General features: G+C 31.5%; 1 protein-coding gene across 1 annotated transcript in view; it reads right to left on the bottom strand.

Moving 5' to 3' along the window:
- Positions 1–249: 249 nt before the first annotated feature.
- The window catches only part of Set8 (SET domain containing 8), a 39,329-nt gene continuing 21,028 nt past the window's right edge, over positions 250–18,550 (bottom strand). The window contains exons 2-5 of the mRNA XM_085827446.1: positions 15,216–15,422; positions 4,830–4,932; positions 3,997–4,084; positions 250–869 (exon numbers count right to left, since the gene is read on the bottom strand). Of these exons, the coding sequence (XP_085683572.1) occupies positions 408–869; positions 3,997–4,084; positions 4,830–4,932; positions 15,216–15,422 (860 nt within the window). The 3' untranslated portion in view covers positions 250–407. The remainder of the gene's footprint in view (positions 870–3,996; positions 4,085–4,829; positions 4,933–15,215; positions 15,423–18,550) is intronic.

Raw genomic sequence — 18,550 nt, 5'->3', positions numbered from 1 at the left:
GTCGGGAACTAAAAGCTAGCTCAAATTTTAACTTACCAATCAATCCACAGTCTTAAGCTTCTAATACCTTCTCAAGCAGTGGCACTTCACTTGCACACACATGCAACATTTATCTTTCGCTGTGATTATTTAATAAGTGCATGTTATTTAAATCTCACAACTTTTTAGCATCTGTTAGCAATGTGTAAATACATACGTAAAATTACTGTATTGTTCATAATTTTATTTAGTATTAAATTACACAAAAAATAAAAGCAATATTTTTTTATTTAAAATGATGGTGTGGCACTTCTAAGCATGTGTTGAAATGGCTAAGAAAAGAAATAAATGATTCACAGAATTATTTACAATAAAACTAATACAGAACTGAAGAATAATCTTTGGTCACAAAATAACTCATGCAGATTCTATAGTGCTAACCAAGGATGTGCTTCTTGGCTGGCCCGACTTCGATCTCCATAATCATAGCTCAATTCTTCACCTGGTTCAATGTCTCTCAGAGCAAAAAATACAAGATGTGGATTGTCTTCAATTAAAAAAACCTGTGTTTTAAGATTTCCATTTTTTTTACTATGATTCACAAGTCTTCCCACTCTTGAAGATTCTTTAGTTGAATCCACACAATATGTTTTACTTTTGTTTTTAAAATAATACATATAACAGCCAGAGTTTTGAGCAGCATAAATGGGCTCTCGTTTCTTTGCTTCCTCATAATCAATGAGTTCACCAAAATATTCAAGCACAAAGTCTCCCCGTTTAATTGATTTTAAAGTTATCACCCCTCTTCCTTTACCAGGGAATTCTTTAATCTCAAATCCTTCTTCCACACCATTAAGGATAGCATCTTCAACTATTTTCCGCTTTTCTTTCTGAAAGTATACCATATATTGAGATTTCTCCAATTACAGATAGAAATAATTCATACAGTCAAAAGTCTTTAATCCGGACTCATCGGGACTTCGGCGATTCCGGATTATCGGTTTTTCCGCATTATGGATCATGAGTTTAAATCTGGTAGATGGCATGCAGAAATTATAAAATTAAAAATATGAAACCGTAAATTTATGAAATAAAGAGCAATTATGATCTAAAGGGTATCAAAATTTACACACACACAAAAAAAAAAAAAAAAAAAAAAAAAAAAAAAACTTAATATTTATTTGTTTACTTTATTAAACATTTCTTTCAACGCGCGCATGCGTAAAGCATACATTATGCATAGTCAAAATTAGAAAATTGCAACCAGAAAACTATTTGATGTGTATTCGTGATATTTATAATGACGAGGAAATTGATTTAAATTATATCGGAGTACATCGAGATGAAACACTACACTTAGTGAGAATTATAAGCCGAATAAAATAAAATCATCTGCCCTGAAGATGAGGATAGTGCTGACAAGATCAACTTCCAGTTCATTGCACGTCGCAACGTTCCTCCCCCCCCTTCCGCAGAGCAGAGTGAAATTGATAAACTGATTTCGGAATGGTTAGAGAAACAAATCACCTCTCTGTCACTTTCTTCATGCCTTTATCCATTTTTTGCAGCAGTTCTACTTTTTGTTTAATGGACATCGAAACATGATTTCACTTTGCAGATCCTTTGGGAGCTCCAGCATCAGAAATTCTATTTGACATAATCGAAAGTTCAAGCTTACTTTTATAAAATTGCTCTAACAGCCTGCAAAAAAATAATAAGCTGGATCCAATTCGAAGATTAAGGAACAACGCAATCTGCAACATTAACTGAAATAGATAATTTTAACTTAGCTTATACCGTCCGTTATACAATAAACGTGCATGCATAAACGTATTGTGCACATGCGTGAACGAATTATGCGTTGATGCATGCGCAGAATGTTTGCGGCTTTGAGGTCCGGATTAACAACTTTTGACTGTATTAAGTTTAATAAAAAAAATTAAAACTGATATTTTTGTTAAAAACTATGTAATAGCAGAGATTATTTGCACAAAATACAAGTTTTAGTTTTCTACTTAAAATAATGCATTGAAAAATCTATTAATGATAAAGAAAACATTAAAAAAAATTAAAGGGAGAAAAATTTACTTTTTTAAACAATTAAACAAACAAATTACAACAACAAAAGTAAGATACTACATAGAAATCATGATTATTCATATATGCCCCTGGCTGATTCCCTCCCTTCAAACTAGTATTTGAGGATATCAAGCTTGAGATACTTTTGCAAGAAAATAAAATCTCAGGATTTTTGACACAGTGAATCTCCTTATAAGAACTTAGGGCAAAATTTAAAAGCTTAATGCTAATTTATAACTAGAAAACACTGATGCTTGATGATGTGAAGTACAAAGATTCCTCTGATTAAAAAGTTACAACATTAGGCCTCGTTGTAACTATTCATTTTTGTTCAAGATTTCAAAACCTAAGAAAGCACATAAGTGTGAAAATAAAAGGTAAGAGAAAAATAAGGAGGAAAGAGAAATTTAAGATATTACAAGAACAGATTTCAATGGAAGCCAGCAGAAAAAAAGCAAAAGAGGCAACGAAAAAGCACAAAAATGAGTAAAAAAATGTTAGATTATATGAAAGGATAAATGCAACTCAAATTTAATCGCATCATAACAAAGTGTAAGTTTATTATACTGTCTGAAAGAATACAACCACTTTAAGTAAAAGTGATTCTAACCCTTGAATTGGTACAGTTACTTTTATCCATTCACTTAAGTACAGAGAGGTATCTCACATATAAATATAAACTGCACTGTATAACACTGCTTATGAAGATGCTATGAACTTTGTGAGGTTTATCTATTTATTCTTAACTAAGAGTTAATTTTAAGCTGAAAGACTTTCCTATCACTCTCTTTTCACCCACGCTTTTCATGCCAGAATGTAAAGGAGTTTATTCAGATTGGGGTAGAAATAAGTGCTATTTAAGCAAGAGTTTTGGAAGTCAGTTTTAGAGCGTGTCTGCCTATTCCAGGGCATGTTTTTTTATTAGCAATTTGATTTAGTGGCGTTGAGTGCTCCTAGCCATTTGGCATTGTCTTGCCGGTTTTCTCTACACCAGGGTCTTGCTTACGCATTAAATTATTCTGCGAGTCGTTAGGCAAATCTACCACACTTTGAATTTGTTCAACTTTATGTATTTCTGTTCAGCTTCTAGCACACACGTATGCGCAAAATTTATGTATATATATAGTATACTTTAATTTGAAAGGTTTATTAGAGCTATTAGCAGCCTATATGCCATCAGAAATTTAACTTCAGAGACCTACAAGTATTCACTGGTTTTATATATAACTCAGCCATACCATTTTTGAAAAGACTAGTATGCATATGAATTTGATCTTATATCAACTTGAATGTGAAAACTGAAATCAACATGCATTACAGCTGATGTTTTTGACCAAGAATCATTGTACCATCAACAAAAAGAATCTAGAGGAAGCCAAAATATTTACTAATTTTCGGTATATTGAATTATATATCAAAATTTTAATAAAACATGTAAGATTTTGCTTTTATAATATAGCAATAAAATTCTTTTTCATTGCTCAATAAAATCATTTCATATTTTTATTAGAAATTAATACAATAGATTTAAAAATTTAAACTGAGATATATTTACAGTTATTTTATAATGATAACAATGTCCAAAAAATTGGAAAAATTCAATAACTTTTCAAGTTAACTACAATTAAAACAAACAATAACAAAAACATTTGGGTTTTTTCGAATTTGACAACACAGTAATTATTTTTTGTATTCTCTGATAAGATGAAGTTACTGTGTGAATGATTACTTTGGCTTATACTTATGATAATTTGATAATTTCGTTTGATTATGATAATTGATTATGATAATTTTGTTTGGCACTCATAAAAATAATAATATGACAATAAGACTAAACACACTACCATATTTTGACATCCTCCCTGTAATCACTCTATTATTTATTAGGAAATAAATAAAAGAAATATTAATAATAATAAATTAAACAAACCATCCTACCATTACATTTAACTGTGTTTTTCTATCACTTCGTCTGACAGGAAAGTAATCCGTCAATTGAGTATTACGCAGCTGAGGCATTTGTTTCCTATAACAAGAAAGAAATATACATGATTGATTGATTAAATACATAGTGAGTATACAATTATTCAGTACTTATACCATACATTTTAAATATTCATACAATTATATATATATATATATATATATAATTATTATTTGTACTACTTCATGAAGATTTGATCTATTTATACATACGTTTACTCTATATCAGGGGTTTCAAACTTTTTTGCTCCATGCACATCTTTCACTATTGTTAGAAGATCATTCCCAAAACTCATAAATTAAAGATATAGATTTAGATGATTTTTTAATACATTTATAAAAAACTAAACAACAAAAAGTGTAGAAAACGTTCATAAATACCAAAAACTGGAGAAAGTATTTTATATTCATAAACTAAAACTTAATACTTAACAGCTAAATAAAAGACAGACAGCATTCCCCCCTGAAGCTATGAAATTCCAATAGGAAGAACCCCTGCTCTATGCATAATAATTTTATTTTATTTTATTTTATTTTTTAATGAAACTGTGAATAGTTAGAAAGTACATTAACAAATATACAGTGAAAAGTTAATGTATTCAGAGTTTGTATACAATTCTCTATACAAAAATTAAAAGGTCCATCAACCAACATGCATGCATACGCACACACCATTCTAATAATAGCACAGAAGTATATATGATGTGTTATTTAACATAATATTTTTAATCCAACCATGGCTGAAGCAAAACTGACATTGAACAGATTCAAATTATAACTTCACTTACTTAGTTTTTTTCTTTGTCACATTTTCAGTCAAGACTTTTCCCTTCTCCTTCTTTATATCATTTACAGATATCTCTCCATCAGATCTTACACATTTTTCTTTCTCTAATTTTGTAAAGAATTTATTATTATACACAATATATATTGAAATTTCTTAATGAAAACATTTTAAATAATAATTTGATAAAATTTCATTTGGAATGAAAGAAATCAAAATCTTATGTGCTGAATCATTTTTTAATGTATCAAGAACATTCAAAAGTCAAAAGAGAGAATCATTATATATATATAAAGAGAGAGAGAGAAAAACCTGTAATTACCTAAAGGCATTACATATTTTTAAAAATAAAATCTAACTCTATCACTCCCTAGTGGATAAGGTTAAGGTGATTAGAGGAAAAAAAAAAAAAAAAGAATCATATTTGTTTTGATCAATTGTGAATACATTGCTTAATCCTCTGACTGCTCAATTTGTGGACCGAAACCGCTTAAAAAATTGTGTATTTTTTATTTTGCATATTTTAAATTTATATATATTAAAGAATTGAAAAATGCATTTTTTCTTCACGAGAAACTAAGTTGCCAGAAAAACCAATTTCAGATGCTATCACCCACCAAAAATTTTTTAAATAAATTTCTGTTGAATTACAGTTAATTTCTATTTATTGCATATGATAAAAAAGTAAAATGTATAAAATTTAAGAAAATTTAAAGCACTGAGGAAAAAATATCTTAGAAACGCAGTTTAGTATGATAGAGTTCAAGTTTAATGAATTATAATCAGAGTCAACACTATTTGAGGAGCAGTCCGAAAAACCTGTGTCACTATCACTATCGCTATCAAAAGTAAAAACTAAAATCACTTTCACAGTCTGATAAGTCATCAGGAATATACTCTCTGTCAATCACTGAATGTTTTCTAGCAACCATTTCTATAAGAAAAAAGTGGTAAAAAGCGAAGTTTGAGCAGTAATACCACGTGCCTTCAAATGCTGCAATTTAGTGGACAATTAACGATATCTGTTGGCCAAAACATAAACTAAACATCTACTACTGTATATAATTTATTTCAATGGGTTTAAGAGGAAAAAAAGGAGATGCACTCCTCAATAAATGAAGAAAAACACATTCCCACGAAAATCACAGAATGAGCAGATTTTGCTACATTTGAGTTGGCCGTGGAAATCGCAGGATGAGCAGCCAGAGGGTTAATACAGAAAATGCCTTATCATGAAGGAATGCTCAAAAACAACATGAAATTATAACCATACATGTTACAGAATAAATGAATTAATCTTCACATGCAAACAAAGTTCCATTAGTTTACAATAGAGTGAGCATCATGGAGTGAAACGTGAATTGGCAAAGCATTCCTGATTCTAATGTGGCATAAAATCCAGTGAATATCCAAATAATGCATTGGAACATTATGGACTACATGAGATTAAAATGTGCAGTTCATCTTCATGTAAAGTAGTCAATATATGTAAACCATGTTATGCAGATTCTGGATTGGCGAAAGAAAAGAAGATCAGGTCAGCCAAGGAAATGTCTGCACACTCTGCAAACTATTTAGGCTGACCTCAGTTGTATATGATCAAATAATATACAGCTGAATATATTGCGTTATGGTGGCCTATATATATGGTACTGCTACAAGTAGCACCCTGACAACAAAGCAATGTACCATCCACATGTAGTTGCCTTAAACTAAAAAGCATCAGCTTTGAATAAAAACTTTATTGATATTCTAAAACATGAAATATTCTTTAAGAAAAATTGCCTGCATCACAGTGCGGCTAAGAACACTATTCTACTGAAACATAAGCATAAACATGAACTGTTGCCATTCACACAAACTCAATCGTATAAAGCATGTTGCCAGTAACAAGATTATTGTAAATCACAACATAAAATTAAACAGTGAGAAAATAAATAAGGCAAAGAAAAAAAGAAATACAAAGATTAAATATACATCCAACAATGTGCCTGTAATGTGCTCTAGAAGCAAGTGGTAATGCAAATCATGTTGAAAATGTGATATTCTAAAATGTCAGAAGAATTCCATGCACTTCTGGTTCAACAATATTCTAAGCAACTACAATATCAGTTAAATTTATTTATTTAAATTTATTTACAATAGTTTGACTTAAACTGACAATAAATGCTTTATTATTTTTGAATTAATATGGAAAGCAATTAAATAATTTTCTCAATAAATACATAAATAATCACAGTGAAAAACATGGCAGAACTCTTCATTTAAAGATGATTAAAGGGGAGTTAAATATGTAAGTTCTGAATATAAAAAAGAAGAAACTGGATAAGAACTCAAAATAATGATTTATTTCTTTTTGTTAAATTTTTTAAAACAATGCCATAAACCTTATTTTACTGATGCCTTTTGCAATGTGTTGAATGGTGTGGGAGTGTATACAATTTCTAAATTTTACGTGAATAACGCAATAAAGTAAGTACCGATAATACTGCATTCTTTATGATTTTGCAATGGATTGGTGAGAAAGTTTTCTCATTCTGACATTAAAAAAAAAAAAAAAAAAAAAAAATTTCTATGTATCAACATTAATAACACCCTTCCATCTATTCATCAACTTACTAGTGTCACTTTCATAGAAATATCTTCAATTCTAGAAGAAAAAATTATAAATTTAGGAAGCTAAATGATTTCTTCTCCCACATTTCAGTGATTCTACAATATTAAAAACAAATGGCAATCTGAAGACAATACTGATGAAATATACAGCACGAATGATACGAGGGCCATCCAGGAAGTAGATTACGTTTCCGTCTGTGTCCGCTAGGGGCGGGGCTAGCGCGGCCATCTTGGGGTCAGAGCGTTGCGCAGCTCAGTCTGCATCTAGCCGTGCTAGTGAGAGGTTCGTGCTGTGCTCCGTTCAGATACTGTGACGGTTTGAAATGTCTGCGTTAATTGAAAATCCCGCGAGCTGCGCTCAGTAATAAGGTTTCTGACTGCAAAAAACTGTAAACCGATAGAAATCTATCGGCAGCTTCGTGAAGTGTATGGGGACAACATTATCACTGAAGGTGGAGTGCGTCAGTGGGTCATAAGATTTCAAAATGGCCGAACCAATGTTCACGACGAAGATCGAAGTGGGAGACCCAGCATAGTGACCGCCGAACTTCTCGAAAAAGTCGATGCTAAAGTCCGTGAAAATCGAAATTTCACAATAACGGAACTTTCTTTGAGTTTTCCACAAATTTCGCGAAGTTTGTTGCACGAAATCATCAGCGAAAAGCTTGGTTACCACAAGTTTTGTGCAAGATGGATTCCAAAAATCTTGACAGAGGACCACAAAAATCAGCGAATGGCTGCAGCGTTGAACTTTTTGGACGCTTACCATAAGGATGGTGACTCTTTACTTGATCACATCGTTACTGGTGACGAAACATGGGTGAAACATGTGAACTGTGAAACGAAATTGCAATCAATGCAGTGGGGGCACACAAGTTCTCCCCAAAAACCCAAGAAATGCATGCAAACAATGTCGGCAAGGAAGATGATGGCGACTGTTTTTTGGGACAGAAAAGGTGTAATTTTGGTGGACTTCCTGGAAAGAGGCACTACAATAAACTCTCAAAGGTATTGCCAAACTCTCCAAAAACTCAGAAGAGCAATTCAAAACAAGCGCAGAGGAATGTTGAGTTCTAAGATCTTGTTGATTCACGACAACGCCCGGCCCCACACGGCAAATATCACTCGTAAAGTTCTTGAATCTTTTAAGTGGGAGTTGTTTCCTCATCCGCCGTACAGTCCCGACCTGGCACCGAGCGACTTCCACCTATTTCCAGCAATGAAGAAGTGGCTGGCTATGCAGCGTTTTGATGACGACGCACAGCTGCAAGAAGAGGTAACGAAGTGGTTGAAGGCGCAGGCGGCCGAATTTTTCGACGAAGGAATTTCCAAGCTCGTACATCGCTACGATAAATGCCTTAATTTGTATGGTGACTATGTAGAAAAGTAGTATTTGAGTGTGGCTTTCATCTGTATATAATAAAATTTGTTTCCTATACTTTGTTTATTTTTTTATTCCAAAACGTAATCTACTTTCTGGATAGCCCTCGTATTTCTCAGCTACACTTCATGTAATTTCTGTACCACTTGAAACAAAACTGGAGGCCTGCCTTTATTACTACAGCAAAAGTTATGTAATACAGTCAAAAGTCGTTAATTCGGACACCCATAATCCGGAATGATCTATAATCCGGACCTCAAAGCTACAAACTTTATGTGCATGCGTCGCGTTCACGCATGCGCACAGGTGTTTACGAGAGCGCATAAGACCCTTACGGCTGCGAATATGTTTGTGCGCATGCGCGTTTAATGTGTAACTGAGTTATACGCTAAGCTAAAGTTATCTAATTCAGTTAATGTTGCAGATTGCGTTGTTCCTTAATCTTCGAAATGGATCCGGCTTATTATTTTTTGCAGACTGTTAGAGCAATTTTATAAAAGTAAGCTTGAACTTTCGATTATGTCAAATAGAATTTCCGATATATATTTACTACAAAGCGAAAGTATGTTTTGAAATCCGAAATCTGTTTATCAATTTCACGCTGCTCTGCGGCAGAGGGGGGGGGCAGAAACGTCATTATTAGATTATGATAGATTAGAAAGATTATGTCAAATAGAATTTCCGATATATATTTACTAATATGTAATTTGTATCTACAAAGCGAAAGTATGTTTTGAAATCCGAAATCTGTTTATCAATTTCATGTCCCCGATTGGAAGTTGATCTGTCAGCACTTTCCTTATCTTCAGGGCAGATGATTTTATTTTATTTGGTTTATAATTGGGTACTAAGTGTAGTATTTCATTTCCATGTACTCCATCTTTGATATGATTTAAATCAAGTTCCTCGACCCAGAGGTTATTGAAAACGAAAACATTTCGATTGACAAATTAGTCGGTATTCTCAACACAGCAATTATAGGACTTAAACAGCGGAACTTTGTAACTAAACAAGAAATTATATCTGTTTAATAGAATTAAAGAGAAAGTATTATCACATGAAACGAAGCAACTTACATTGAAAGAAATGTTTAATAAAGTAAACAAATAAATATTAAGCTTTTTCTTTTTGTAAATTTTGATACCCTTTAGATCATAATTGTTCTTTATTTCATAAATTACGGTTTCATATTTTTAATTTTGTAATTTCTGCATGCCATCTTACCAGATTTAAACTGATGATCTATAATCCGGAAAAATCGATAATCCGGAATTGCCGAAGTCCCGACGAGTCCGGATTAACGACTTTTGACTGTAGCTTAGTCTATTCTCACACAACTGTTAAAACAGAAGTAAATTTTGCTTTCTTTACTTCTGCAAACCTTTTAATTTCTTTCTTTGCAAACCTTGATGCTGTGTATATACAATACAATGAATAATATAATCAATTTATATATGTAATACAATACATATATAAATTATATAATTTAATATAATTTAACGCATATAATAAGTTATAGCAATAATGTATATAATAATTTAATTAAATGTATCTAATACGCCTTATGTATTTTGCACTTTTAGTCTGAATATTATGATTTATCTTTTCTGTCCTGAAATCTGCCATATCCTAAAATCCGCACAACCTCTGGTCCCAAGCTTTGCGGATTTCTAGACTTTTACTGTACATAAAAATTTACTCTCTATAGCTCACATGAAAAGTTTAAGGAAAAAGCATAGTATTTTATTCATATCAACTGTCACATAGGCCTGTTTTTGTTAATAAAAGTTTAAAACAAGCTAACCACCATATGTATATGTGTTTCATAATTCTTCTTATTTCTGTATTATGCAGCTGTTGTAATTGTTTTAATTTTCCTTTCCTTTCAGAACTATTTTCAAGATACAAATAAACATCAATAATTAATTCATCTATACATACTGATAAAGAAGCTGCTAAATTTAAAAGTGAGAGGCACATAATGAAGAATTAAAAGGCACATGCAGTAAGGAAGTTAAGTTTTCGCAGATGTGACAGGTATGTCCCATGATCAGCAATTCAGTTTCCCCCCTTTTTTTGTTTTGTTCAAATTGCCAGCAACAAATCTTCAAGGCTACCATTACTGCCACATTGTCTGCACAATGACCTAAACAACTATCTGTATATAAGTATGTAAAACTTCTTTCTAAATTGAGACAACACAAACTATGTTCAAATTCTGAAGTTACACAATCAAACCTCTAAGCAGCATGACCGGCTTTGTTTGGTCATAAGATTTTTTGTCGCTTGGTATATAGCTTATAATATATATAGCTTATAAGGTATTAGCTTATAATTCAAGATATTTTGCTTTGTTTTTTGTTTAATAATGTAAGTTTATGAAAATGGAGACTAAAGTGAGTAATTATACAAATTTAGCTAATAAATGCTGTTTAAATACAACCTTCTTGACAGATCCAAAAACCTGTGTTCCTAAGAGGGTTAAAAAAACTGATGTGGACACCATATGACTTCCTAGAACACCCTATTAAATTATACACATTTTTTTGCTCAAATTCCCTTAAACTTTATTTCCTCAAATTATTTTAACATAATTAATTGATCTCTCAAGTCAAGTTGAAAACATCAAAAACTGCAAATTTTGAGATTAAAATATTTTGTCAATTTTTGTCATCTGGAAGTCAAATTTCTTATAATTTTATTTTTTCATAACGAGTATAAAATTGCATAAATATATGCATAGAAAACAAGAGACCACATTAAAAAGTTAGATATCGTTACTTGTCTAATTTTTTTTTGTTTTAAATTTAACATTGCCAAAATATGAATCTTTTTAAAAAGTTAGATAATGTTACATTAAAAAGTTAGATATCGTTACTTGTCTAATTTTTTTTGTTTTAAATTTAACATTGCCAAAATATGAATCTTTTTGCCATTTAAAGCATTTCTGTAATTGGAAGTATATGACGATGACCAACGACTGTGAAAATAACGGCTGAGTGTGGGGGTTGTATGTATACTTTTGGTTCTGTCGATTACAAACACAGTCCCATATACAAAATTTCAGCGATCTATGGCAAATCATTTTTTTAATTGTGCGAGATACATACATACATACAGATACCACACACACACACACACACAAAAAAAAAAAAAAAAAAAAAGATAGAGGGAAAAAAATAGAGAAAAGAGTCTTTTATTCTGTCTGTACATAAAAACATCACACAAAAAAGTCAAAATGAATTCTGGAACAAATAAAATGGCTATTTATGTTGAAGTACAAGACCCAAAATTCTTCACAATTACAATACTTCCTTTACTTCATACAAATAAGTAAAAAATAATAATGAATGGATACAGTTTTACATAATCATTATTACTAACATACATAGAAAAGTAGAAAGAACCTGTTTTAATGCAAGCAACAACTGAAAATAAATTTTTTGGCTCGTATTTTTTTTTAACAAACAACTGCAATCATTTATTCTTACACATGAATATTTTTTAATAATTTCACTATTGGTAAACATTTCAGAAATAAAACTACAAAATGACTGAAGGCATTCAACTACAGATTGTGCTCAGATAAAAAGGCAGGAACTGGCATTCTGCATTAACACAATTTTGGTCTTTTCTTTCAGAAAAATTTTAGTTTTTTTAAATACAATTTGCATTGTCATTGTGCTTTTCTGGTTTGCATATTTTAGTATATGGGCTCTCCCCCCATGCAAAATCAAATATTTCTCTTCCCTTTTTGAAAAATAATACTAATTGTAATTGCAAATAAATTTTTGTCTTTACAAACAAATCGTAATTTTTTTCCTGCATTCATTTAAACTTATGCAGACTAATGGTTTTTCATAGTTTGAGTTGTGAAAAGTTCTGACATTGTTCTATTACATGATTTTACACATTTATCTATAATTATTAATAATACATGTTTATTTATTGCTATTCCATTGTAATCTTCTAAATCTTTTCTTCTTCTTCTTTTTTCATGACACATTCAGCCACAAAAAATTTCAGTAGCACTAGCATACAGAAATGCGTATAATATCCTATGGTGGGAAAAAAAAAGTTATAAGGGAGGGGCTTATATCATTTCCTTTTCCTTTTTATTTCATATTATCAGGTATTTTCTCCCTCCTTCCAGCAGACCTTTGTGGTGTAACGGTTAGCACTCTTGATGCTCTCGAGATGTCCAGGTTCAAGTCCCGGCAATGCTAATTTTTCATGTCTCCTGCTTAAAAAAAAAAAATCATTACGACTCTACAAGATTATTCAGGGAAGGGGTAAGATAAAGGTTCTTTATGATTAATTGCACTTCCATTGAAAATCATGAAAAAGTAATAATGATGCAATGCATCATATTGCCAAAAAGCACAAACGTACGGTATCACCAAAAAGTATTTATGTGGCAATCAAGTAGCTTGCATACCACACGTGGCTTTGCACTTTTGAAATTCATATTTCTGAATAGTATTTCTATTACACAGAGCACATCTGTTTTTGTCATAATGAATCATAATGGAACTGTGGAATGTGCCCTCTTTTATTTTCCTTACACAGAAGTGTACATTAAAGTTTTAGCTGTTTTTGAGCAGTCGTGGTCACCACTTAATGCCAAGTGTTTGCAATTCGCTGATGTTATTTTTAAGAAAAACAGATTGGTATGTACATTGGGAGAGAAACAATGCAAAATAATTGCAGAAGAATTTCTCAAGATAAAATTGTTTTATTTTCTAATGAATGTAAAAAAAAAAAAAAAAGAACTGGGTGCATGGTTGAATTAGGCATAAAAGTACTCAAGCAAATGCTTCTCTCCAAAATAACCAACAAGCGATTCGTTCATGACTTTTCGACAAAGATGTGAACAATCAGAAAACATTATATAAATAAAATCGAACATTTAATCCTCCCTAAATAATGTTCCAGCATAAAAATAGTGTAAAAATGTCCAAAAATGAAACATTTTATAAAACTACACTAAAACCTGTTTTTCTTCTTTTCAGATTTAAATAATTTTATGCCATCTTTTAAATTCTTTTGTCCAGTTACAAATGACACACAAAATCTCATAACATCTGGTTTAAATCAGCAAGCTGAATGATTTTTAAAAAATACATATATTATATGATTTGAAAAATTTATAAAGCTAAGCTGTTAAACTGAACTGCAATACTCTTTACTTAATTTTAATTTGTGAACCTCACTTCATATAATGAATACTCTTTACCCTAACAAGAAATCTGAAAGCATACTTTGGGCAGCATTACATGAATGAATAGCAGGTGTATTTTGAAGTTTTAGTTTCAGCATATGTAAAAAAATCTTTTGCAATGATATAGTTATTTTCACTACATCAGAATGAAAATAAGGTTTCTTCTCAATCGCAATGCTCTTAATCACCACATTTGTCTGACCACTCTCTTCATCAAGCTGTCTTCTCAAGGTCTATTTTTGCCACTTTCGTCAACTAAACATGGCTTGCAACTTCACATTCTATGGCAAATTTTATCCTCTTGATGCTACTATCACCCCTCTGAATCTGTCAGTCAAACTAGGCAACACCCTGTATACCTCCACAAGGAAACATTTAACTCCCCTACCCAGTTCAAACAAAAATTACATGCCTGAGCATACACCATTAGCTGGTGGCATGAAGATGCAGCAAATGCTTCAACTGGTCATTGCTCAGAGTGATTGTGAGGTCACATGACTAAAGAGATACGATTTTAATGCAGCACTACAGCTGACCATTGCGGGAGAAAGGGGAAAATGACTCTTATAATGGAAAACATCATGAAACGAAATCTCCTGAAAGCATTTACAATAAACTTGATACAACAATGGCAAAGACTTGAAACATTTGAAATGACAAGCAGTGCCAGGCAATAAAGCGTGATTTAAGGACGTAACTTTCTAATATCACTATCTTATTTCTCCCGGCCATAATACTATCATCACACGATGTGATCAAATATATAGTTTATATTTCTGACTTTTATATAAAAATATTAAAGCAGAATTCAATAAACACTAAATGCTAGAAATAAAAAATATTTTCACCTTTTTTTATTTACATGAATAGAAATAATTGTTTACAATATAATCACTTACATGATGAAGAAATAGGTACTTTTCCATTATGCACCTACTACATGTTTTGGCACCCATAAAACAAAAGACAAAAATACACAAGACTTAATGACAGCACCATATGGGGATGAAACCATTTGTTGATTCATGCACACACAGGCATAGCATAGCAGCTTCATAACAAAATAGTACACATACAAATGCATAGCGGTAACATAGCGGAAAAGTACCAAGAAATACAACCATACCATTTAAAAAATTTTGCCCATCCACATTAAAATCATATTTTCTTACCTTCTTTTTTATAGCACAAACGAGTGGAACAAGGCAAAGCCGCATCATCTGGTCCAGGTACAGAAACTTCTGGTAAGTTGCTATTATCTTGTAGTTTACACAGAAAATTTGAGATTTCTGTTTGATGTGTTTTTTTTTCTGCATGTGTTTCTGTAACTTCCACTGGCAAACTTTTGAATTTTGACTTTGGATTTTTTTTTCTTCCAGCTATAAATAAAGATTCAAATGCTAAACATTAAAGCTCATAATAAAGAAAACCTATGATAGCACCAATACTATCGCATATTTAAATTTCATAGATTACTATATTAAAAAAAATGATCTGAAGAAAGCTCTAATACTCAAAAGAGCTACAGCAAGACCTTGCTTAACGAGGTGTATACTATGTTCCATCAAAGTAGAGCGTAATATGAAACAACGTTAAACAATGTTATCTCATCATGCAAATAATGGGGTTAGGGGAAGATGGGTAGAAAATGGGCCAGGTATTTTACCATTAAATTTATTAATTACCTTTTATATAACAATAAAACAAAAATTTATTTCTTACAAATATAGAAACATAATAAACGAATATACGTATAAAAATAAATAAAATTCTAAGTCAGTGTGTTTACATTTCAGATCATTCATTCTTATGTATTTCCAATTTTCTGCTTTTTTTTATCAAGAAGGTATCTAATGTAATTTGCGTTTTCCTTTTGTGCTCTGTAAGAAGTTGTTGGTAAGTGGATAAGGCATCCATAACACCCCGTCTTGCCTTTGAACTCCTGTAAAAATTTGGGTCATTTTCAATAAATTGGTCCATAATTTCTGTTATAGTGGTTAACTGGTTTCTCTTCTAAATCTGTTTTTTAAACATCTGTCTAAATATGTTCAGCGCAAGTAATAAACCTTAAAATTTGATATAACGCCTTGATCCATTGGTTGGATTAAGGCAGTTGTGTTAGGCAGCAAGAAAACCACTTCGACTGGACTGCATGTTATCAAGTCAGATAAATTTGTTGGATGGCATGGAGCATTATCAATCAAAAGTAGTGCTCTTGATTCAAGTTTTTTTTTTTTTTTAAATTTTGCAATAGCATTTAACAGACGGGCAAAAATATTTAATGAACCAATTCTGGAAAATTTTCATAGTCATACATGAATTTTTGATTAGACTCCCAAATTACAGGTAAAGTTTATTTCGATAGTCCTTTCATTGCTCTTGGGCTTTTGGAATGGTAAACAAGTACAGTCAAAAGTCGTTAATTCGGACACCCATAATCCGGACCTCAAAGTTAAAAACTTTCTGTGCATGTGCCGCGTTGACACATGCGCATAGGCATTTACGCGTACGCGTAAGACCTTTTACGTCTGCGAATATGCGGTTGCGCAGAATACGTTTTCGCGTGCGCGTTTTATGTATAACGGACGGTATAAGCTAAAATTACCTAATTATCTATTTCGGTTAATGTTGATGATTGCGTTGTTCCTTAATTTTCAAATTGGATCCGGCTTATTATTTTTTGCAGACTGTAAGAGCAATACTATAAAAGTAAACTTGAACTTTCGATTATGTCAAATAAAATTTCTGATTCTGGAGCTCCCAAAGGATCGTACAAAATGAAAGTATGTTTCGATGTCCATCAAACAAAAAGTGGAATTGCTGCAAAAAATGGATAAAGACATGAAGAATGTGACAGAGAGGTTAGTGAAAACGAAAAAATTTCGATTGACAAGTAGTCGGTATTCTTGGCACAGCAATTAACAGGACTTGAACAGCGGAACTTTGTAACTGAACAAGAAATTATGTCTATTTATAGAAATAAAGAGAAAGTATTATCACATAAAACGAAGCAACTTAAACAACTTACATTGAAAGAAATGTTTAATAAAGTAAACAAATAAATATTAAGCTTTTTTTGTTGTAAATTTTGATACCCTTTAGATCATAATTGTTCTTTATTTCATAAATTACAGTTTCATATTTTTAATTTTAGAATTTCTGCATGCCATCTTACGAGATTTAAACTGATGATCTATAATCCAGAAAAATCGATAATCCGGAATCGCTGAAGTCCCGACGAGTCCGGATTAACGACTTTTGACTGTATTCTGCATAAATGTGAGTTATAACAAAATCTTTCAGAATAAAAATTCGGTATAAAACGACGTTCTTTCTTCTAAAACGACGACTTCTTTGGTCTTAATTGTGCTTTTGCAGCTTTTAATTCTTTCAGTTATGCAAATCCAGTATACTACATTTTCTTTATTTTTATTTTGAATTAACGACTTTTGACTGTAGTGATTTTAATTTGAAATCTCCGCTTGCATTACCACTTAGTAGAAGTGTTAAGCGATCTTTTGCAGCTTTAAATACTGGTGCACGTTTTTCTTCACGGGATAGAAATGTTCATTTTGGCATTCTTTTCCAAAACAGGCCTGTTTCATCAACATTAAAAACCAATTGTGGAGGATAGTTTCCTCATTTAATTATTGTTTTTAATGTCGCTGAGAATTCAGCCGCCACTTTCATATCACTACTTGCTGCTTCTCCTGTAATCTGTATGTTATGAAGATTATTTTGATGTTTAAATCTATTAAACCATCCTCGACTTCGAACGAAAGTTTCACTTGAATGTTATTAAAAATTCTTTTTGCTTTTTTCATTATAATAGATTGGTTTAATGGCATACTGCGTTCAATTTTGTCATCAATCTATATAGAAAGTCATTTTTCCATTTCCTCCCTTATATTATTTCTAGAATGGGTAATTCTAGTTGCAGATGACAGTATTTTTTCTTTATTCTTAAAAATAGTCCTTATTGCTGAAATTGCCAAATTCAATGCAGCGCCAATTTGAGATTGATGTTCACCAGTATCTAATCTTCTAATCACTTGCATTTTAGTTTCTGGTGAAATGCTTTCTCTTGTTGCTTTATTTTTATAATAACCCATGATAAAATCTAAAAATCATATAATATTTGTCACTATATCAATCATCATATTATATAAATTTACACTTACAATAACGTCAACAAAAGTTTGAAACGATAAAAATACGTTTGTATAACACCGCAGGAAAGAAGAAATACAGATAAACTGTTTTAGATATCGGGAAGCCTAACGTCGCGTGCAATTTCGGAGAATCCTACAATTTGAATAAAAAAGCGCTAAGCATGGTCTTACTGTATTTTCAAAATGGTGTTACACTAAGAATTCTATCAATAATAAAATTTAAAAACAAGAAACATTGTATTATTTTATTACTGTCTTCAGATTTATTACCTGACGATAAATAACAATATAATACAATAAATGTGTATGGAGTAAATTATTAAAACACTTTAATT

Source organism: Stegodyphus dumicola, chromosome 12, assembly GCF_044657685.1.
Source record: "Stegodyphus dumicola isolate Sdum_Otavi_A_Nest chromosome 12, ASM4465768v1".
Lineage (NCBI taxonomy): Eukaryota > Metazoa > Arthropoda > Arachnida > Araneae > Eresidae > Stegodyphus > Stegodyphus dumicola.
This window is presented reverse-complemented; position numbering and strand designations above follow the sequence as displayed.